At 35.5% G+C, this 20520-nt stretch overlaps 1 protein-coding gene across 2 annotated transcripts in view; it reads right to left on the reverse strand.

Moving 5' to 3' along the window:
- Nucleotides 1-20520, reverse strand: part of PHF6 (PHD finger protein 6) — a 50212-nt gene that overhangs the window by 9467 nt on the left and 20225 nt on the right. The window contains exons 6-9 of one of the 2 annotated variants that reach the window (XM_069463282.1): nt 5683-5849; nt 5205-5348; nt 4105-4209; nt 1144-1277 (exon numbers count right to left, since the gene is read on the reverse strand). In XM_069463282.1, the coding sequence (XP_069319383.1) occupies nt 1144-1277; nt 4105-4209; nt 5205-5348; nt 5683-5849 (550 nt within the window). Of the gene's footprint in view, nt 1-1143; nt 1278-3929; nt 4210-5204; nt 5349-5682; nt 5853-20520 lie in introns of those variants that run through there. The other variant, XM_069463284.1, reaches the window with a different exon arrangement.

The raw sequence follows: 20520 nt of genomic DNA on the forward strand, positions 1-20520 counted from the left end.
AGAATGAACCAAGTAGTTTTCCTTCTCTTGCTATGTGCTGGGCCTCTTTAAATAACATTGGAATGACCTGTTCTCTAAAGGCTTGACAGAACTCATTTCAAAAACATTTGTGCCTTTATTATTAAACAAAGTTTGGCAAATTTTATAATACAGCAATAGTACCTTATGCAGGCACTCAAATGACTAGGTGACTGCTTGTGTAAACTGCTTTTTACAAAGAATACTAGACTACTCTGAAGTCATTGGTTTATTGCATACTGGGCACATGAGAGTAAGGAAGTGCTTTACAACTCTGCAAGGCAAATCAAAAGTTCAGGGATCCCTACCAACTTATTCTACATTTAATTAAACAAATGGAACCATTATAGATATACACTGACACCACTAGCCCAAGGCAGCACAGGTAAGCGGAAGACCCATAAAGAAGAGAATGACACACAATCCCAAATCTCCAAACCTGACTCTCTCTCTCATCATCTTTCCAAGAGAATCTTTTGGCTTCTATCTTCACAACTACCTCTTATTTTAAGCTACCAACAATTCTCACCCGGACCATCAGCAATGGCTTCCTAACACATCTCCCCATTTCCACCCTTGCTCTGTCCCACTGGAGAGTCTCACATATGCTGTTCTTTCTGCCTAGTCCACCCCCCACAATGTTCACCTTTGTCCTTCCTATCTCAGCTCAAGCACTATTTCCTTCAGAAAATTCTTAAACACTCCCCACTATATAATAGGTTAGCTCTTCCTTCTTATATGCTCTCATAGCACTTTGTAACTTCTTTAGAGCACTTATGTAGTCTGTAACTGTCTGACCATTTAATTAATAGTCCTCTCCCAATAGACTGTAAGCTTCAATGAGGACACAGTCTATGTCAGTTTTGATCACGAGTGTATGCCCAGCTCCTAGCAGATTGCCCGGCACATAGTAAACATAATCAACATTGGATGAATGAATACTAATCCAGGGATATGTAGTCAGAGGAAAATGCCAATTGCCGTACTCATTCCTTATATAATGTGCTCAGTATTCTATACTTGATTAAATACCACCTAAGAATACAGATCAAGTAAACTTATACCATCTATTTAAGGGCAGTTACTTACTGACATGTTTAGGGAAATGGACAATTGTTTTCTTACTTGTAAATTCCTCGTGACATATTTTCAATGTATTTAGCTTTGTCTTGTACTCCACAGTGGTAATGGTAAGTCTTAACACAGGCTTTTATTTCACATCCAATAGTAGCACCGGGCTGACTGCAAAGTGTACATTTCTGTTTAAGGAAAGAAAGAATAATCATAAGCAGTATTTCAAAGTTCATGCAACCTTATTTATTCTATTTTAGTCATATTTTGCATAAACATTCTAGTTTACAAAGAAAACAGCAGCCATTTCCTATTGAAAAAAGTACATTGAACTTATTATACAGCATATAATTAATGCTGCAACTTAAACTATACTTGATAAACTTAACTAATATTAAGTTATCCCCTGATATTCCCATTATTTAATATTTGTAAACCACCAGCTTGTTAAAAAACTGTATTAACCATCAGGGGGTTGACATCCAAATATAGATAAGATGCACCATAATATCCAAATACACAAAAAGAATGAATATTTTAGTGGTTGACTTCTTTCCTCCCTGAGATCAGATCCTTTTCTCTTATAATTGGGGGAAAGAATGAGAAATCAGGAAAGCAGTCCCCACAGAGAGGAAAAACGAAAGAAAGAAACTAACGGGACTAAAATCCCTTCAAGATTTCTCAATATGGCCTAGATCAGCCTTGCCTGAAGAACGTTCTGAGATTTAAAGGCACCTGTTGAAAAAGCATTTCACAGTCAAGTAAGTTTGAGAAATGGTAGGTTAAGCAGATTGCTTTATTGCAGAACTTCTCACCACCGCCTGTTCTCCAGGAAGGGGGGAAAGGGTGCAAGAGGCATAATAAACAGTTTCCCAGGTTATTGAACTCTAGATGCACTTTTATTTTTGGAGGAGTGGGGAGCATCTTGATGGACTAATTTCCTTTGTAGCACACATGGGGGAAATGCTAGGTTAGTGTTTACCCTAACCCTCAACGGTGCAGAGGTAAACAATAAGGTAATCAAGAGAATTGAAGTATTATCCTAGTCACCGATTTGGACTTTAGCTGTATGATACATCATGATACGATGAAGTAATTTTTCCCTATTTTTTTGGTACTGTGTGTTCCGTTAAGAGTTTCATTTTAAAAGAGAGTAATCAAAGCATCAATAAACTGAACTGGATCTAAATGGAACAGATAATACCAATAATTTTCACACCTTCAAATATGCAGTTCCATAAAGAAAGGATCATTTCTAATGGATGCAGACAACAATCATAAATATCTGAAACCATTACATGAAAGACTGAAGGGGAACTTCACAATGGAGGAATCAGACTCACCACCTAAATCCAAGGATCAGACATTGTGACCTGTCTGATGTAATAAAATATGGATGATATAGTTCCAACAGTGAAGTATTCTCACTCCCCAAAAAAGTTGAAACTGAATCTAACCAAGCCTGTACATATAACTACCACTTTAAAAGAAAATATGGCGGATAGAGGAACAAGTTAAATAGTATAATGAAAAAGCACACAGACAAAAAATGTGGGACATTCTACAGGACAATTCATTTTCTTCAATAAGTCAATGGCATAGAAACAAAAACAAAAACAACACAGAAAGGGAGGAGGGACTGCCCTAGATTACTTAAGGGATATACAAGAACCAAATGTAACATGTGGTCCTCTGTTGGATCTTGAGTCACATAAATCAACCCTCAGATATAGTTTTGGGACAGTTGGGGAAATACAAATATGAACTGGGTATTAAATGACACTGAGGAATTATTGTTAATTTATAAGGTGGAATGACATTGTGGCTAGGAAAGAAAATGTTCAATTATTAAGAGATACAGGCCAGGCACAGTGGCTCATGCCTGTAATCCTAGCACTCTGGGAGGCCGAGGTGGGTGGATCGTTTGAGCTCAGGAGTTCGAGACCAGCCTGAGCAAGAGCGAGACCCCGTCTCTACTAAAAATAGAAAGAAATCAGCTGGACAACTAAAAATATATAGAAAAAAATTAGCCGGGCATGGTGGCACATGCCTGTAGTCCCAGCTACTTGGGAGGCTGAGGCAGAAGGATCGCTTGAGCCCAGGAGTTTGAGGTTGCTGTGAGCTAGGCTGATGCCACGGCACTCTAGCCTGGGCAACAGAGTGAGACTCTGTCTCAAAAAAATATATAAAAAATAAAAAAAAATAAGAGATACATATTGAACTATGTAGAGGTGAAGTGATATGAAGTCTGACCTCTGCTTTAAAATACTTCAAGCAACAAGAATAAAAGGCATAGATGAAATGAGTGCCGCAAATTCTTGGTAACTAATGAATCAAGGTGATGGATAGATGCGTATTACTAGTCTTTCTAATTTTGATATGTTTGAAAATTTTCACAACAAAAACATTGAAAAATTAAAGTCATTCCAACCGACAACTGCTGTCTTAAAGAAAAGACTTTGCATTTCACTGACATTTTATAATATTTAGAAGCTTTAAATGAGTAATTAATAAAAATGTCAATATTTCTTAGAGCTACTTATTAGTAATTCAGTATGTTTAAAAACACGAGACTAAGGCACATTTTACATTATTTTACAAAGGAAACTTAAAAGCTATGATAAACGTTTTAAGGGACATAACCATTTACATGCAATTTAAACAGAAAGTCTTAGAAAAAAAATTAAGCAAGCTTACACAATATAACATTTTAAACTTAACAAAGTTTATCACATTCATATCCTCATTCATTTTATTAAAGGGCTCCCAAATACCTTGAAATACAAATATTCTCAGTCTAATTCTCTTAAGTAATGAAGTTACACAGAAAGAAATAAGTGTCAGTAACATTAGCATCCTTTGTTATATTACAAATAAGTCAAATATGTAATTTGATTTAACATATGAACGACTTTATATTCAATTTTTTGATGACTGGATAAATTTGAGATATGTTCTAAATTTAAAGCAGAAAGTCAGGAGTAATGTTACATAACAAATATAAAAACCACAGACCATTCTTTTTCCTCGCTTGATCTCCTGAAGTACAGTTTTAATATCAAAATCTCCAAATTCTGCTCTTGATGTTGTTGTGAGCTGGACTGTGCCAGAGGAAAACAACTAGAGGAGAAAAATGCAGTAACATTAACATTCAGAATCCTTATGAGAAAAAGATTAAAAAATTAATAACAAATGTGTTATACTATTTTAATTTCCTGAGAAAGATGATTTTACCTCAATAATCAAGTACTAATTCAAATATTTTTAATATATTCACATGTCTGATTAAAATATAACCCCAAATATAGACACTGAAATCAAACTAAGATTGCCAGTGTGCAGCTACGATTAAATAACCTGCTTCAAACAATGAAGATTTCATCGATGTCACCCTATTGTCTCAACTGTTTTACATTTCCACAAAGTTTTAAAAAATAGCTTAAACTGGCAAATTTCATCCATAGATACAGATCAGAATCACCTGGGAATTTTTTCTTCCAAAATAGATAGGTCTCGATCTACTCCATGGGGTCCTAGGTGCAGATATTTTGGCAAAACCTCCCCAGGTAAATCTGATATGCACTCTGGTTAAGAACCTCTGATATAAATAACATAATTTTAAAGGCTAATCATAAATGGGATGAGTCATTCAATATAACCTAATTCAAAAACATTTATGTGTACCGCAAGTTAGGCCTGGATCTAAGGATGCTAAGATAAACACTTATCCTCATATTATTCTTCAAGGAAGATATGCACATAAATGAATAATTGCAATACAGTATGTTAAGTACTGTAACAGAGATATTAGGTTATAGTGGAGGCCTAAAATATCTTTCAGGACATGTTTATAAAGCTGAAATTTCACACTTATGAAATAATTAATTATGGATTATCTTGATTATGGTAACTATAATTAGAATTGCTTCAAATCCTACTAAAACATAAAAGCTATTATTTTTCAAAAGCTAAAGTTTATTAAGATTTGGGATTACCAGACATACTATTCATAACTCTAAAACACTAATGCTGGGGGTAAGTGCTATATCTGGTTACTAGCCAAATGATTTTCAAAAAACTTGGGCTTAAAAGAATATAACAAGAATCATGCTTACCATGCACTTATAATGTGCAGCTGCCTTCTTGGCATTAAATATATGCAGTTTTCCTCTTGCTTCATTTTCTTCCTCCCCTACGTGACAAAATCCACATTTAGGCCTGGTGTCACTAGGGCTGCTTCTGTGTGGAGACCTATCTCTCTGCAAATATAAAAGAAAAAAGAACTTTAAAAAATCCACAAAAATATGCTATTAGTGGGGGTATAACTACATGATGAGTGCAATGTGCTCTGTCAGGGGAATGGACATGCTTGAAGTTCTGACTCGGGGGCATGGGCGGGACATGGGCAATATATATAACCTGAACTGTCATACCCCCATAATAAGCTGAAATAAAAAAAAAATCCACAAAAATATGCTATTAGTATTTCAAGTTTACTTAACATTTCAAATGATGAACTTTACCTATAGACACCGTTTAAATGAAATAGTCATAGTGCTACAAAAAGTAAGAATCCAACACTTTTCTACTTACATAGGAACTACTTTCCATTTCATCTGTTCCATGGGAGGATGTGGACCTGGTATCTTCCGACAGCCCTTTCAAATTAGTTTTTCTTGGCCTTCCTTTGCGACTTTTCTTTTTATTTTTAGGTGATGAGGGCTCTAGTTCATGTTCATTAAAACTTTCTTCTAAATCAGCTGCTTAAAAATGAACAAAAGCTTTTTATAGACCAATCTTAAAATGAACAGTAGTTCCTGGGTCCTTAACTTTATCCTTAGAAAGAAACTGTCTCCAGAAATGAGAAGAAATGGTCTGTGGTATGTTCAATATAACAACCTAATGATTCAGATAAATGTAACAAAAATCAAATCCAAAAAAAATACTTTAATAAATTAATATGTAGAACTAGCTCTTGTATTATTTCTTTTAACCGCAGGTTTCAAAGAGTTTTATATCACACTGTTGGTGAAATTAGAACACTTACCTACAAAATAAACTTACTATAACTTGGAAAACTAAGTGAAAATAAAGTAGGTATATCTGCGCTAGCCAATCCAGTAGCCAATACTAATAAGTGGCTTTTAAAAATTTAAATCATGCCCAGTGTGGTGGCTCACACCTACAATCCCAGCACTTTGGGAAGCTGAGACGGGAAGATTGCTTGGGACTAGGAGTTCAAGACCCCAACTCTTATCAAAAACAAAAAGTTAGCCACTGCTGTGTAGTCCTAGCTACTCAGGAGGCTGAGGTGGAAGGATCACTTGAGCCCAGGAGTTTGCGTTTACAGTGAGTTGTGATCAGGCCATGCCACTGCACTCCAGCCTGGGTGACAGAGTAAGACCCTATCTTCAAAAAAATCGTTTTAAGTCAGTTATAATTAAATAAAATTAAGATTTCAGTTTCTCAGTCACATTGGCCACATTTCAAGAGCTTATTAGCCATATGTGGCTAGTTGCAACTCTATTAAACAGCACAGATAAAGACTTTCCACCATCGCAGAAAAGTTCTGGACAGCATAGCTCTTCAAATGAAAACTGAATGAACAGATTCAACAATGAAGTCATCTACAATTGAACTAACTGATCAAATAATTAAACAAATATTAAGCACAAAGGAAATTTCTAGCATAAGTAGTAAAAAGCTATATTGCAAGTTAGTTGTGTATACTTTAATGGATTAAACAAAATTCATGCAGAAATTTTAGAATTGCATTTATCAGAAATTTGAAAAGAATTTCTATCATTAATGGAAGGTGTTTCATTTAGTTATTCACTATAAATATTTTATTTATTGAGGGCCTACTGTACCCAAAACAATGTATTTAGTGTTAAAAAATGTATAAAAACCAAGTGTTCACTTGTCTTAGGGTCAAACTATAGAAAGTTTTAGGCATAGCTCTTCATTGTTTTTTCCTTTACTGTGTTATTGATTATTATAATTCTAGAGACTAGTTTCTCAATGAGAAAGCATATCAACTCCTATTCTCAGATGCTAATATCTTTCCTAATACTTTAACGGTTTTTTTTTTTTTTAGAAATAAACGCACATTTACTATGCTAAGAAAAGGGCAATTCAATTAGTATACTTGACTATATAAAAACTAAAGGAACTGCAAGTATTAGATTGCTTGTAAAAAAATCAATTTACATGAATGCAACTTCACGTAACTATGGCAGGATTTGAGAGGGTAAAGGGGAAAAGGTAAAAGTTACTGGATACTGTTTTATAGGCAACAAAACAAATTCATGTGAATAACTCTTCCTGTGAAGACAGAGAAGTCAATTAAAGATGTTTTCTGACCTTAACACTATAGCAAATTTCATATCAGAACACACTAAATACATTAATATTCAAACTGACAATTTTTAAGACACAGAATTTCATTAAAGCAGTTATAATTACTTGCACTTGGCCAAAATTAAAAATTCTTAAAATAAAAAATCATAACCAAATGCTTCAATTATTCTGATATATGTATATATATAAAACATTCAGTTATATATATATAGATAAATAACATATTCAGTTATCTATAATAAAAGCAATACCACTAACACCATCATAACAATACATTATTAAACATCTATAAAGAAATTACTTAAGAACTGATTCCATTATCAGGCGAACATGCTAGTTTTCCACATGACATATCTGTCTTAAATATGGAATCATTCAGCATAAAATTTTACTACTTTAAAATTTTTTTATTTTTAATTATTAGGGGTACATAATAGTTGTAGAACAGCATAAAGTTTTAAGGAACTTTAATAGCAATAGTAAAAGTCACAAAGGATTCATAGATTTAACTATATTAGACGTACAAACTTCTGAAAAGTAAAAAAGAGAAGTGGTAAGTTAAAAGGCAAATAATAAACTGGAAAAATATCTGCTGTACCTGTGAGAAAGGATTAATATTCTTATGATATGATAAGCTCATATAAAATTAAGACCAAAACAGAAAGATGGATCAAGGATATGAGACAATTCATAGAATATAAATAGTTAATAGACATACTTTAAAAATATTTAACTCTTCTAGAGCCAAAGTACAAATTAAGTGATATATCATTTTCACCTATCAAAACAGAGCAGACTTTAAATAATTATAAAAAGCTAAAATAAATTCAAAAAATGTATTAGAAATAAAAATATCAAAGAAGTATCCCTTAAATGGAGAGATAAACCATACTTCTGAATGAACAGGATTGATATTAGAAAATCAGTTCTCACTAACCTGACTTAGTAAAAATTCTGATAAAATGGGACTTAAAGTTGATTCTGTGGTTCTCTGGAAAAGTAAATGGACAAGAATACACAAGAATATCTTTAAAAAAAGATATCAAAATATACTATAAAGCAACAGCAGTTGAAATATTGGCACAAGAATAGACATGTATCACTGGACGAAAATAGCAAGTTTGAAAACAGACCCATGTGCATGTGGAAATTTATAGTATGATAATGGTGGTATTTCAGATGAGTGGTGAAAAGACATGATGGCACAAATGGCTATCCAATATTTTTTTTTAAAAAACCTGAGATTCCTTTCCTCATACTATGTAAAAAAAATTAGAGCTAGATAAAAATCTAATCATAAACTATAAATGTAATAGACTAGATGAGAATATTTTTTTATAATCTTGGGCTCAGGATACATAAAAGGCCATAAAGGAAAAGATTGAGAGAGCTAATTAAAAATTAGTAAGTTTTATACAGCAAAAGGTACCATAAACTAAGCTAAAAATAAATTGGGAAATAATTCATATATAGTGACAGTAAATTAATATCTATATATTATAGAGAGTACCTACAAATCAGTTTTAAAAAGACAAACCCCAAGAGAAAAATGCACAAAGGATAGGAACAGGCAATTCACAGAAATATTAATCACTAAAAAAAAACATGAACAGAAGCCCAACCTTACTAGTGATAATGGAAGTGAAAATTAAATGAGATAATCAGATAGGCAAAAATTAAAGACTGATAATATCCAGCACAGGTATTGGAATTAGACACTGTTGGAGGGAGCATAAACTGGGTAAATGGTTTCAGAAGCAAAGTGATAGTACTTATTCCCAATGTTAAATGCACAGACCTTTTGACCTGGCAACCCCATTTCTAGGACTTTATCCTATAGGGTCACTCTTATAAGTACTTAAGTATATATACAAGGAAGATAAGATTGCTGAAGTACTATTTGTAATCATGAAAAAAATAGACACAACTAATTTTTATTAATAGACAAATCCTTCAATAAATTATGGCTCTATTTATTCTATGGAATATATTATAACACAATTGTTAAAAAGAATGAGGTAGACATGTGTGTACCAACAGGGAAGGAGGTCTGTGATATATCACACAATGAAAAGAGCAAGTTATATAACATTATGTGTGTATATATAGTGTGATGCCATTGTATTTTTTAAAAAGTATGCAAATGCATATATATGTAAGTTTATAGGTATGTAAAAGAGATTCTGGTAAGACATACACCAAACTGTTATTACTAGTTACTCCTAGAGAATGTGATTTGGGGGCGAGGAGAGGGCTTTTTAAACTACTTTAATTTTCATAGTACTTTTGTACTATTTAATTTTTAAAATAATGGGCAATATGCTACTTTTGTAATTAAAAGAATTTATAACATCCAAGGTAGTGAAAGGGAGGAGATCATCTACTGCTGATAGCAATTAACCTAGCATAATCTTTCTGGAAAGCAATATGGCAACATGCATCAGGAACCTTAAAAAGTTTGTACCCTTAGGCCCAGTGATTTTATTTATAGGAATTTAACCTAAAAAATAATTGAGAGCCAGGTGTAGGGGCACACACCTAAGTCCCAGCTACTCAGTAGGTTGAGGTGGGAAGATCACTTGAGCCTAGGAGTTCAAGGCCAGCCTGGGCAATATAGCAAGACACAGCCTTTAAAAAAAAATAATTGAAAATGTGAATACAAAGCTAGTCACAGCACCTATGTTTACATTTTCCATGGTTGTAACCCACTGCTTTTTTTCCCAACTTAAAATTGTGAAAATGTTTTACCATTTTAAAAAATTATTTTTCTTTTCTAATTATAAATGACTATTTGCATAAATGAAGTAAGAATCTTCCTTTCACCTCTACTTCTACCTGCTCTGTACTGCCAGCTAGCTTCTTAGCCTCCTTCCTTCCTTCCTATGAGCTATCCTCTCTTCCTCCCAGGTAATCATTATTGATTGCTACTTTTCTCAACCTCAGTGGTGAAGAGCCCCAAGTTTGAATCTTGGATCTGCTATATACCAGGTGTCCTGGGACCTGAGACCTACCTCAGAGGGCCCTTGAATGAATCACATGAGTTAGTTCATGTACAGTACTTAGACTAGTGCCTGGCACATAAGATACTCTAATAAATGTTAACTATTATTTTCTCTGCATGTGCAAATGTTTTTTAAAAGGATACACAAACAAGTGGCATTCTAACCACACTATTCTGCATGTTGCTTTTTCCACTTAATATAGCTTGACAACTTTCCACGTCAGTATATACAAATTCACCTCCTTCCTTGTAAGAGCTAATAATAATCTATTGTAACCAGGCCTCTATTTTGTGACTTGTAAGTTTTCATTGTTTCTGCTACTATAAAGGTGATAAGCATCTTTCTCCATTTATCTTTGCTTATTTGTGTGATATCTTAACAGCTTTCATTTGTAAATATATATACATATATGTAAGTTGGAAATATTTGCAATAAGAGCTAACACTCGAGCTTTTGAGTTTTTACCATACCAGATTTGCTACACAGTTTTTATATGCATTATCTCAACTGAGCCTCACAACAACCCCATTAAATTGTATCAGTCATCTTCCCAATGCTCCTGAAAAGACAGAAAGCTGAGTCACAAGTGACTTGGAGTGTGCACAGCATATTCACCAGGAGTGGATTTCACCACAAGAAACTACTTTGCTCATCCGTAAGAAGCAACTCCTCATCTGTTCAAGTTTTATCATGAGATTGCAGCAATTCAGTCACATCTTCAGACTCTACTTCTTAATTCTAGTTCTCTTGCTATTTCCACTAGATCTACAGTTACTTCATCCACTGAAGTCTTGAACCCCCCAAAATCACCCACAAGAGTTGGAGGAATCAACTTCTTAACTCCTGTTAATGTTGATATTTTGACCTCTTCCCTTGAATCATAAATGTTCTTAATGGCATCTAGAATGGTGAATCCTCTCCAGAAGTTTTTTTAAATTTACTTTTGCCCATATTCAACAGAGGAATCACTATCTGTGACAGCTATAGCCTTATGAAATATATTTCTCAAACAATAAGACTTGAAAGTTGAAATTACTCCTTGATCCATTGGCTACATAATGGATGTTGTGTTATCAGGCATACAAACAACATTAATCTCCTTGTACATCTCCATCAGAACTCTTGTGTGACCAGGTGCACTGTCAATAAGCACCTTTGAAAGGAATCTTTTTTCTGAGCAGTAGGTCTCAACAGCAGGCTTGAAATATTTGGTAAACCATGCTGTAAACAGATGTGCTATCATCCATTTATAGAGGATAAGCAGAGTAGATTCAGCATAATTCTTAAGGGCCCTAGGATTTTCAGAATGGTAAATGAGCATTGGCTTCAACTTAAAATCACCAGCTTAGGGTTACCATTAGTCCCTAACAAGAGAAACAGCCTTTGAAGCTTTGAAGCCAGGCACTGACTTCTCCTCTCTAGCTATGAAAGTCCTAGATGGCATCTTCTTCCAGTAGAGGCTGTTTTGTCTACATTGAAAACCTATTATTTAGTGTAGCCAAGTTTATCAATGATCTTAGCTAGTTCTTCTAGATAACCTGCTACAGTTTCTATATCAGCACTTGCTGCTTCATCTTGTACCTTTCTGATATGGAGACATACTTCTTTCCTTAAACTTCATGAACCAACCTCTGCTAGCTTCAAACTTTTCTTCTGCAGCTTCCTTACTTCTCTCAGCCTTCACAGAACTGAAGAAGTTAGGGCCTTGTTCTGGATTAGGTTTTGGCTTAAGGGGATGCTGTACAGCTGGTCTGATCTTCTATCCAGACTACTAAAACTTCCTCCACATCAGTAATAAGGCAGTTTCACCTAACATTTGTGTGTTCACTGGAGTAGCATTTTTAATTTCCTTCAAGAACTTTTCCTTTGTATTCACAACTTGGCTAACTGGAGCAATAGCAAAAGGCCTAGCTTTTGGCCTGTCTCAGCTTTCAACATGCTTTTTTTACTAAGCTTAATCATCTCTATAATAGCTTTTGATTTAAAGTGAGAGAAGTATGACTCTTCCTTTCACTGAAATCCTTAAGAGGCCATTGTAGGGCTATTCATTTGGCCTAATTTCAATTTCAATATTATTGTATCTCTGGGAATATGGAGGCCTGAGAGGAAGGAGACAGACAGGGAATTGGTCAGTTGGGGGAGCAGTCAGAACATACACAACATTTATCCATTAAGTTCACTGTCTTCCCCCCAAAGCAGCTGCAATAGTAGCATCAAAGATAACTGATCACATATGACCATAACAGATAAAGTAATAATGAAAAAGTATGAAATATTGTGAGAATTACCAAAATGTGACAGAGACACGAAGAAAGCACATGCTGTTGGAAAAAATGGTACCAATAACCTTGCTTGACACATGGTTGCAATAAACCTTCAATTTGTAAAAAAAAAAAAAAAAAAAAAAAAAAAATGCAATATCTGAAAAGCACAATAAAGTGAAGTACAATAAAACAAGGTATGCCTGTACTGAGCACTCACTCTGTGCCAGGAACATTGTTAAGAGATTCACATGCACTATTTTATTTAATCCTTACAACAATCCTATGAGGTAGGTTTTTAAAAAAAAATCACCCAAATTTACAGATGCAGTATCTAAGGCTCTCTTTTGGGAGATATCAAATAACTTGCCCAAGATCACGTAACTAGAAGTGGCAGAGCTAAGATTCAAATACAGACCTCATTTCAAAGCCCATACTCTTAACCAGTTGATAATACCGCCTTACCAATACTTCATAAATCTATTCAATGCTGCTAAACTTAAAGGTTTTTAAAGACTCTAATATCACATTAAAAGCTTCCTAAATTTCTTTTTTTTTTTTTTTTTTTTTTTTTTGAGACAGAGTCTCACTCTGTTGCCCAGGCTAGAGTGAGTGCCGTGGCGTTAGCCTAGCTCACAGCAACCTCAAACTCCTGAGCTCAAGCGATCCTCCTGTCTCAGCCTCCCGAGTAGCTGGGACTACAGGCATGCACCACCATGCCCGGCTAATTTTTTCTATATATATATTTTTAGCTGTCCATATAATTTCTTTCTATTTTTAGTAGAGATGGGGTCTCGCTCTTGCTCAGGCTGGTCTCGAACTCCTGAGCTCAAACGATCCGCCCACCTCGGCCTCCCAGAGTGCTAGGATTACAGGCGTGAGCCACCGCGCCCGGCCCTAAATTTCCATTTAATAAAAGTAATGAAGATTAGAAATTGTAAGTATATTCGAGAGAAACTGAACAAGGAAAAGAAAACACAAAATGAATTTTAAGCAGGCAAAGGCTTCAAATCTATATAAATTATAACACCATTTCAATGTACTTCTAATATAACTATGGTGACCCTGTTTCCTGAAATATAAATAGAGTTATATGATTTGACAAGCAATCTCTAAAGTAAAGTTTCAGAACTGTCCATTAGGAAATCTACCAACTCCTGAACAAAATAAAAGATTATAGCCTCCAAGGTTAGGCACAAAAGATTCCTCTACACAGTCTCAGAAAGCATGGGATTTTATGGTCACTGTAATTCTAGCACTTGTCACCTATGCACCTTTTTAAGTAATTTCAGACTTATAAAAAACTTGTTTAAGGCCGGGCGCGGTGGCTCACGCCTGTAATCCTAGCACTCTGGGAGGCCGAGGCGGGTGGATCGCTCGAGGTCAGGAGTTCGAGACCAGCCTGAGCAAGAGTGAGACCCTGTCTCTACTAAAAATAGAAAGAAATTATATGGACAACTAAAATATATATATACAAAAAAATTAGCCGGGCATGGTGGTGCATGCCTGTAGTCCCAGCTACTCGGGAGGCTGAGGCAGGAGGATCGCTTGAGCCCAGGAGTTTGAGGTTGCTGTGAGCTAGGCTGAAGCCACGGCACTCACTCTAGCCCGGGCAACAGAGTGAGACTCTGTCTCAAAAAAAAAAAAAAAAAACTTGTTTAAAAAATTCCTGTATACCCTTCACCCAGATTCCACAAATGTTAATATTTTATCACATTTGCTTTATCATTCATTCTCTCTATATGTACTTTTCTGAAAGGTTTAAGAGGAAGATGCAGACATGATATCCCTTTATCTCTAAATACTTCCATGTGTCACCATGGTATTTTAATAAGTTTTTCACATACCTGTCACTAAATTATGTCCTCCTCCATCCCCCCCAATGGAAATTATGTTTTTTTTTTTTTTGTTTGTTTGTTTTGAGACAGAGTCTCACTCTGTTGCCCAGGCTAGCGTGAGTGCCGTGGCGTCAGCCTAGCTCACAGCAACCTCAAACTCCTGGGCTCAAGCAATCCTTCTGCCTCAGCCTCCCGAGTAGCTGGGACTACAGGCATGCGCCACCATGCCCGGCTAATTTTTTCTATATATATATTTAGCTGTCCATATGATTTCTTTCTATTTTTAGTAGAGATGGGGTCTCGCTCTTGCTCAGGCTGGTCTCGAACTCCTGAGCTCAAACGATCCGCCCACCTCGGCCTCCCAGAGTGCTAAGATTACAGGCGTGAGCCAACCGTGCCCGGCCCGGAAATTATGTTTTGTTAATTCATCTCACTTTACTAAGACCCAGCACAAGAGAAGCTACCAAAGAAGGAAGTGTCATCCCCAAATAAGTGACACATTAGCTACTGTGCTTAGTTTCAAGTCAAAGAAACTGAAGAGGTTACAAACATTTCCTGAGTATCCATCCCATGCAAGACATTCTATATTGGGTCATTTAAGAAAAATAATAAACCACAAGTTTGGTTCCTTAAAATTTCAAGAACCTAATCTGACCTGAGGTTATGTTTGTGATCATGACTTACATTCTCTACATATTCTTGCTGTGGGTAATTAACACACAGCATCTACTCTAGATACCTTTTTCTATCTCATCAGAGATTATTTTGCCCAGTACAAATTATTAATACAAAGGCCATAACCTCTTGATGAAAATGATTTTAAATAAACCACCTAATCACAGTTCCTTACCTAATCACAGTTCCTTGCAGGTATTCAAATGTTTAGTGATGATAAGCTATCCTATTAAAGTACTTCTACAAAACAGAGACTAGCATCAGTTAGAGCTATTTACTTTTACCAATTTTGGATATCTTTGAAATATTGCTTTAAAAAAGGTAAAGAATATAATTATTACCTAGACACACGGAGAAAAACACAGAAGATATAAGATTTAATTCTGGCGATTCCTGCCCATTTTTAAAGTACAAATTTCCTATTAAGAATAGAAAGGCAAGACACCATTTTAAGTACTCAATAACCATATGTGGCTAGTGGCTACTATATTAGGTGGTACAAATATAAAATATTTCCATTGTCCCAGAAAGTTCTATTAGACTGCATTGTTGAGCCATTATTTCTCTGTCCTCTTGTAAAAAGCCCTGCTTCTTTGAGGTCCATGCTATTCAGCTAAACTACTGCTTCTCAAACCTTAAAGTGAATACAAACCATTGGGGATCTTGTTAAAATGGAGATTCCTATTTAGTAAGTCAAGAGTGAAGTTTGGGCTTAGATATTTTTAACAAGCTCCCAGATGATGCCAATTCTGCTGGTCCACAGCCTACACTCTGAGTAGAAAGGAGCTATACTCTCTCTTCCCCTCTTTATGCTAACAATTACCAACTTCCAATCATTCTACCTCATGCATCAGACTTTCTTTAGCATACAGCTCACAGTCTTTTCTCCATCCCACTCCTGCCATCATCCTGGGTGATTTCACCTGTTCACATGGGCAATCCAAGCAACACCTTGTCACTCAGTTCCTTGATCTTTAATGATGTCCTCCATCAACCGCTGAATTCCTTTAATCACACCAAAACACTTTATTATCACCTAAAATGGTTCTACCTCTGAAATCCCTATGTTACACTTTGGGACTACAAATCCTTGCTTTCCTAAGTACTTTCATTCTCATTGTTCTTCAACTTTATCAGGACCTCCAGTCCTTTGATGCCTTCCTGATTCTTCTTATTCTCCTGACTTCATTTCCCTCCCTATCTAGCTCACTCTTCTCTCTTGCAAATCCTAAACTCCCTTATCCCTTTACTTCTTCGTTGAACCCACTTGAAAAGATCCCAATTCTGATTTAACCAATCAGCCACTTTCTCTACACTACATTCAGGATCCTGAATTACTGAAGAAAAAGTCACACAACCTGGCTGATGGGTACTACCATATAAATTGATGGTTACAAACCACAACTGGGCCCTCAACCTAGTCTGGAAGCCTTACATTTCTCTAGGCAAACTTCCTCTCCCAGTTTTCACAGCTATTTTTCCAAAACCTTCTCTCTCCTTCAACTTCCAACCCTCACACTTCTCCCTACATTCTCCTTCACAGAGAAAATAGATTAGATAGGGGTCGCCTATCCTCTTCCTACCCTCCTGTTACAGTGGAAATGTCCTCCTATCATAGGCTAATTGTTTTACTTGTGTGCTGAATCTGCCTTCCTGTACCTTCAATCTCTTCCTGACCATAGCATCTTTTCTCATAGTGGTTTATGTATGAACTAATTCTCCCCCTTAAAAAAGGAAAAGCCAACTAAGTGAAATAAGCCAAACTGAAAAGGCTATACACTTTATGATTCCAAGTATATGACATTCTGGAAAAGGAAAAACTATGGAGACAGTAAAACTATCAGTGGTTGCCAGAGGGTTTGGGGAAGGAAGGGATGAATAGGTGGAGCACAGGGGATTTTTAGGGCAGTGAAACTATTCTGTCTGATACTGTATAGTGGATACATGTCATTATACATGTGTCAAAACCCCACAGAATACACCACACCAAGAGTATCTTAATGTAAACTACAGACTTTAGGTGATAATGATGTGCCAATATTGGTTCATCCATTGTCACAAATGTACCACTCTGGTGTGGGATGTTGACAGTGGGGAGGCCGTGTGTGTGTGTGTGTGTGTGTGTGTGTGTGTGTGTTAAGGGGGTTGCAGGGGGCAGGAGATATATGGGAACTCTGTACTTTCCACTCAGTTTTGCTATGAACCTAAAATTGCTCTAAAAATAAAGTTTATTAAGGAAAAAACTATCCTTTAACTTCCAACTATTCCCCTGCCCCTTTACAAGCACACATATTAGAAGGCTTACTTATGTCTCTTGTCTCCAATCCCTCACCTCCCATTTTCTCTGAGGGGCGTATTAATGTGGCTTCTTCCCCTACTGCTCTACCCAAACTATTCTCTAAGGTCACCAATGGCTCCACTGTCACTGAATCCAATGGATGCTTTTTTAACAACATACCAAGTTGACCATTTCATTCCTTCTGGAACTCTCTCTTCCTCCTTTGGCTTCTAGGACTTAATGCTAACCTGACTTTCTCCTATCTCTCTAGCCATTCCTTCTCTCTCCCTTTGCAGACCCATCCTTCTATACCCAGCCTTTAATTATTAAAGTTCCTCAAGGTTCAGTCCTAAGCCCTTTCCTCTTCTGAATTCTATCCTTAGGGGATTTTTCCTCCACTCACAAAGATACAATTATCTATATTCACACTTGGCAATTTTCTATCTCTAGCCAAGGTCTCTATCCTGAGAACAAGAACCATATACTCCATCTGCTTATCTGATACTTGGATAGCTCAGAGTATCTCAAACTCAACCTTCCAAACTTAACTCATCAATTTTCCCCATAAGCATGCTCCAACTTTACCATTATTTAAGTAAATGGCACCATCAGTCACCCATTTGCTAATGCCAGAAACCTTGAAGTCATCTCCAATACATCTTCTCCCTCATTCCTATAGCAGCAGATCCACTCCCTAAGTCCTATCAATTCTACTTTCAAATGCTCTCTCAAATCTGTCTATTTCTGCTCACCCCATAGTTACAACTCTAGTCCAAGCCTTCTACTCACCAGGATTCCTGCAATAGGCCATTCTCTCCTGCTTAAAACCTCAATTGCCTCCTGTTGTCTTTAGGATAATGTCCAAAATCCTTACCAATCTGACCCACGCATTCTTCTCCCAATCTCATCATGTGCCACTCTATCTATCCTTTACTTTCATAGCTTTCTATCAATTCCCTGAAAGCATCAAGTTCCTTCCTGTCTCAGAGTTTTCAAAGATCCTGTTCCTTTTGCATCGAATGTTCCTCCAATCCTCTTTAGTCTTTTAAGAACTTAAATGAAATTTCCTTATAGGCCCCCCTAAAACACGTGCTCATAGTATCCTATATTTCTCATTCATTTATTACAATTCTAACCAATTAACCATGCAACTATTTTTTAAATGTGTATTTCTCAAATTAGACTTCAAGCTCTTTGGAAGTAGAGACCAATCTAGTTTATCCTTATATCCCCAATTACCTAACAGGCCTGGCACATAGTGGGTGAAATAAATTTATCAACTTCTGTACAATTCTAGAGGGATCCTGTCCTCGGTTAGCTGCCACCATCAGTAGGGGAGATATTTTTATCAGAAATATTTTCTTATATGTTTCAAATCATTTTTTTAGGCCATCATCACTAATAGGTAAATATATATAGTTCCTGGGACTGGCATTCTATAATGGTCTAGTGACATAGTGACATGGTGACTAGTGACAGCTCAAACCTTCATCCAAATGGCTTAAATACCTTGGGGTATAGATAAAAGAAAAAAATTGCTTCTGCAAACTCATAGTTCATGTTTTTTTTTTTTCCTGAAGCAAAACTGATGGCATGGGTTTTAGGTATTGAATATTCAATAATATTTTATTTATGATGTGAAAATTAAATTACCATATTATGCAATTATTCTCAAATTTAATATTTCAAAGCAGTTTATTTAACATAAAGCTAACAAGGAAAACTTAATTATATAGTATTTATCATATTAAGTATTAGCAAAGTAAGTACCACAGATGGCAAATCATCAAGAAATTGCCACAGGTATTAATTCCTCTTTGCTCTAGAGACTTGTACAGTATAATTCTCTAAGACAGTTCCTGAAATGCAATCCTATAGCCCCCATCATAAATCACAATCATAAAGTAGAACATATGTTTCCCATTAGAACAACAGAATAACTGGAAGTTCTGTTTCTGACAAATCACTCAATATCAACTAAATTCCAGCTAAATGAATGTGATAAAGGCCAAAATTCAAAAAATATAAACCCTGTAATACTTTTAAATTGTAAAATTATGCTTCAGGTTGTACAATATGAGTGAGTACAAACACACTATACGTATCAATGATACAAGGAGCCCCAATGTTCTGTAGATGTATACATTCAGGCCAAAATTCAAATAAATTGTATCAAAAATTTGAAGTTGTAGCAATGCTGTCAGTTACATCGAAAGAAAAGTTGTCTTGAAAAGTATGAATTTAGATCTAACTATGAAATTTTACAGAGCAAAAAGGTGGTCAAAATTATTCTACTTTACACAGTCTGCAGTGACTTGTCTCTACCACTAGATGGTACTATCAGCTTCAGAAATCTAAGGAATAAAATGGGAGCCGTCAATATTATACAGTATATATCAACCATCCTTCTTAAATATCTCAAATGTCCTGTCCCCGTATGCTCATATTCATCAGATCATGAGTCTCAGTCTTCAGCTTAACATATATGGTCACTACAATTAAAATCTGAAGTAATGAAAGGTAGGAAAGCTTAATCTTTCACAAAGGATTTTTTGATTCAATGCTAGAATTTAAGTGAGGAAAAAGAAGAAAAGCACTATAAAGGTTTTTCAGTCATACTTTACCACCTCAAAAACATTCTGTTTTTATTATTTATCCAGTCTGTTTACCTTAAAGACTAGATGTTGCTAATGACTGTATTTTTAATCAGCACTTTAGGATTAATCTGAAGGCCAGACATACAAACAATACTATTTTGTATTATAAAAGCCAAGATCTAAGAGATCAAAAAGGGCCACCAATTTTAATATGCTAACACAAATAATTAGGCAAGTTTTTATAAAAGTAACAACTTCCTAAAACAACAGTGCTCAAACCATTCTAACTCTAAGCAACATGTTCTCAGAAGCTAACAAAAATTTTAAAGATCTCTAATCTAAATGAAGGGATAGAACAATCTCAGATTAAATCTAAGCCATTTTATATTGCTAGTAAAAGTATCAAAAGCATCTATTTGA

Source organism: Eulemur rufifrons, chromosome 30 (genome assembly GCF_041146395.1).
Source record: "Eulemur rufifrons isolate Redbay chromosome 30, OSU_ERuf_1, whole genome shotgun sequence".
In the NCBI taxonomy this organism is placed as follows: Eukaryota; Metazoa; Chordata; class Mammalia; order Primates; family Lemuridae; genus Eulemur; species Eulemur rufifrons.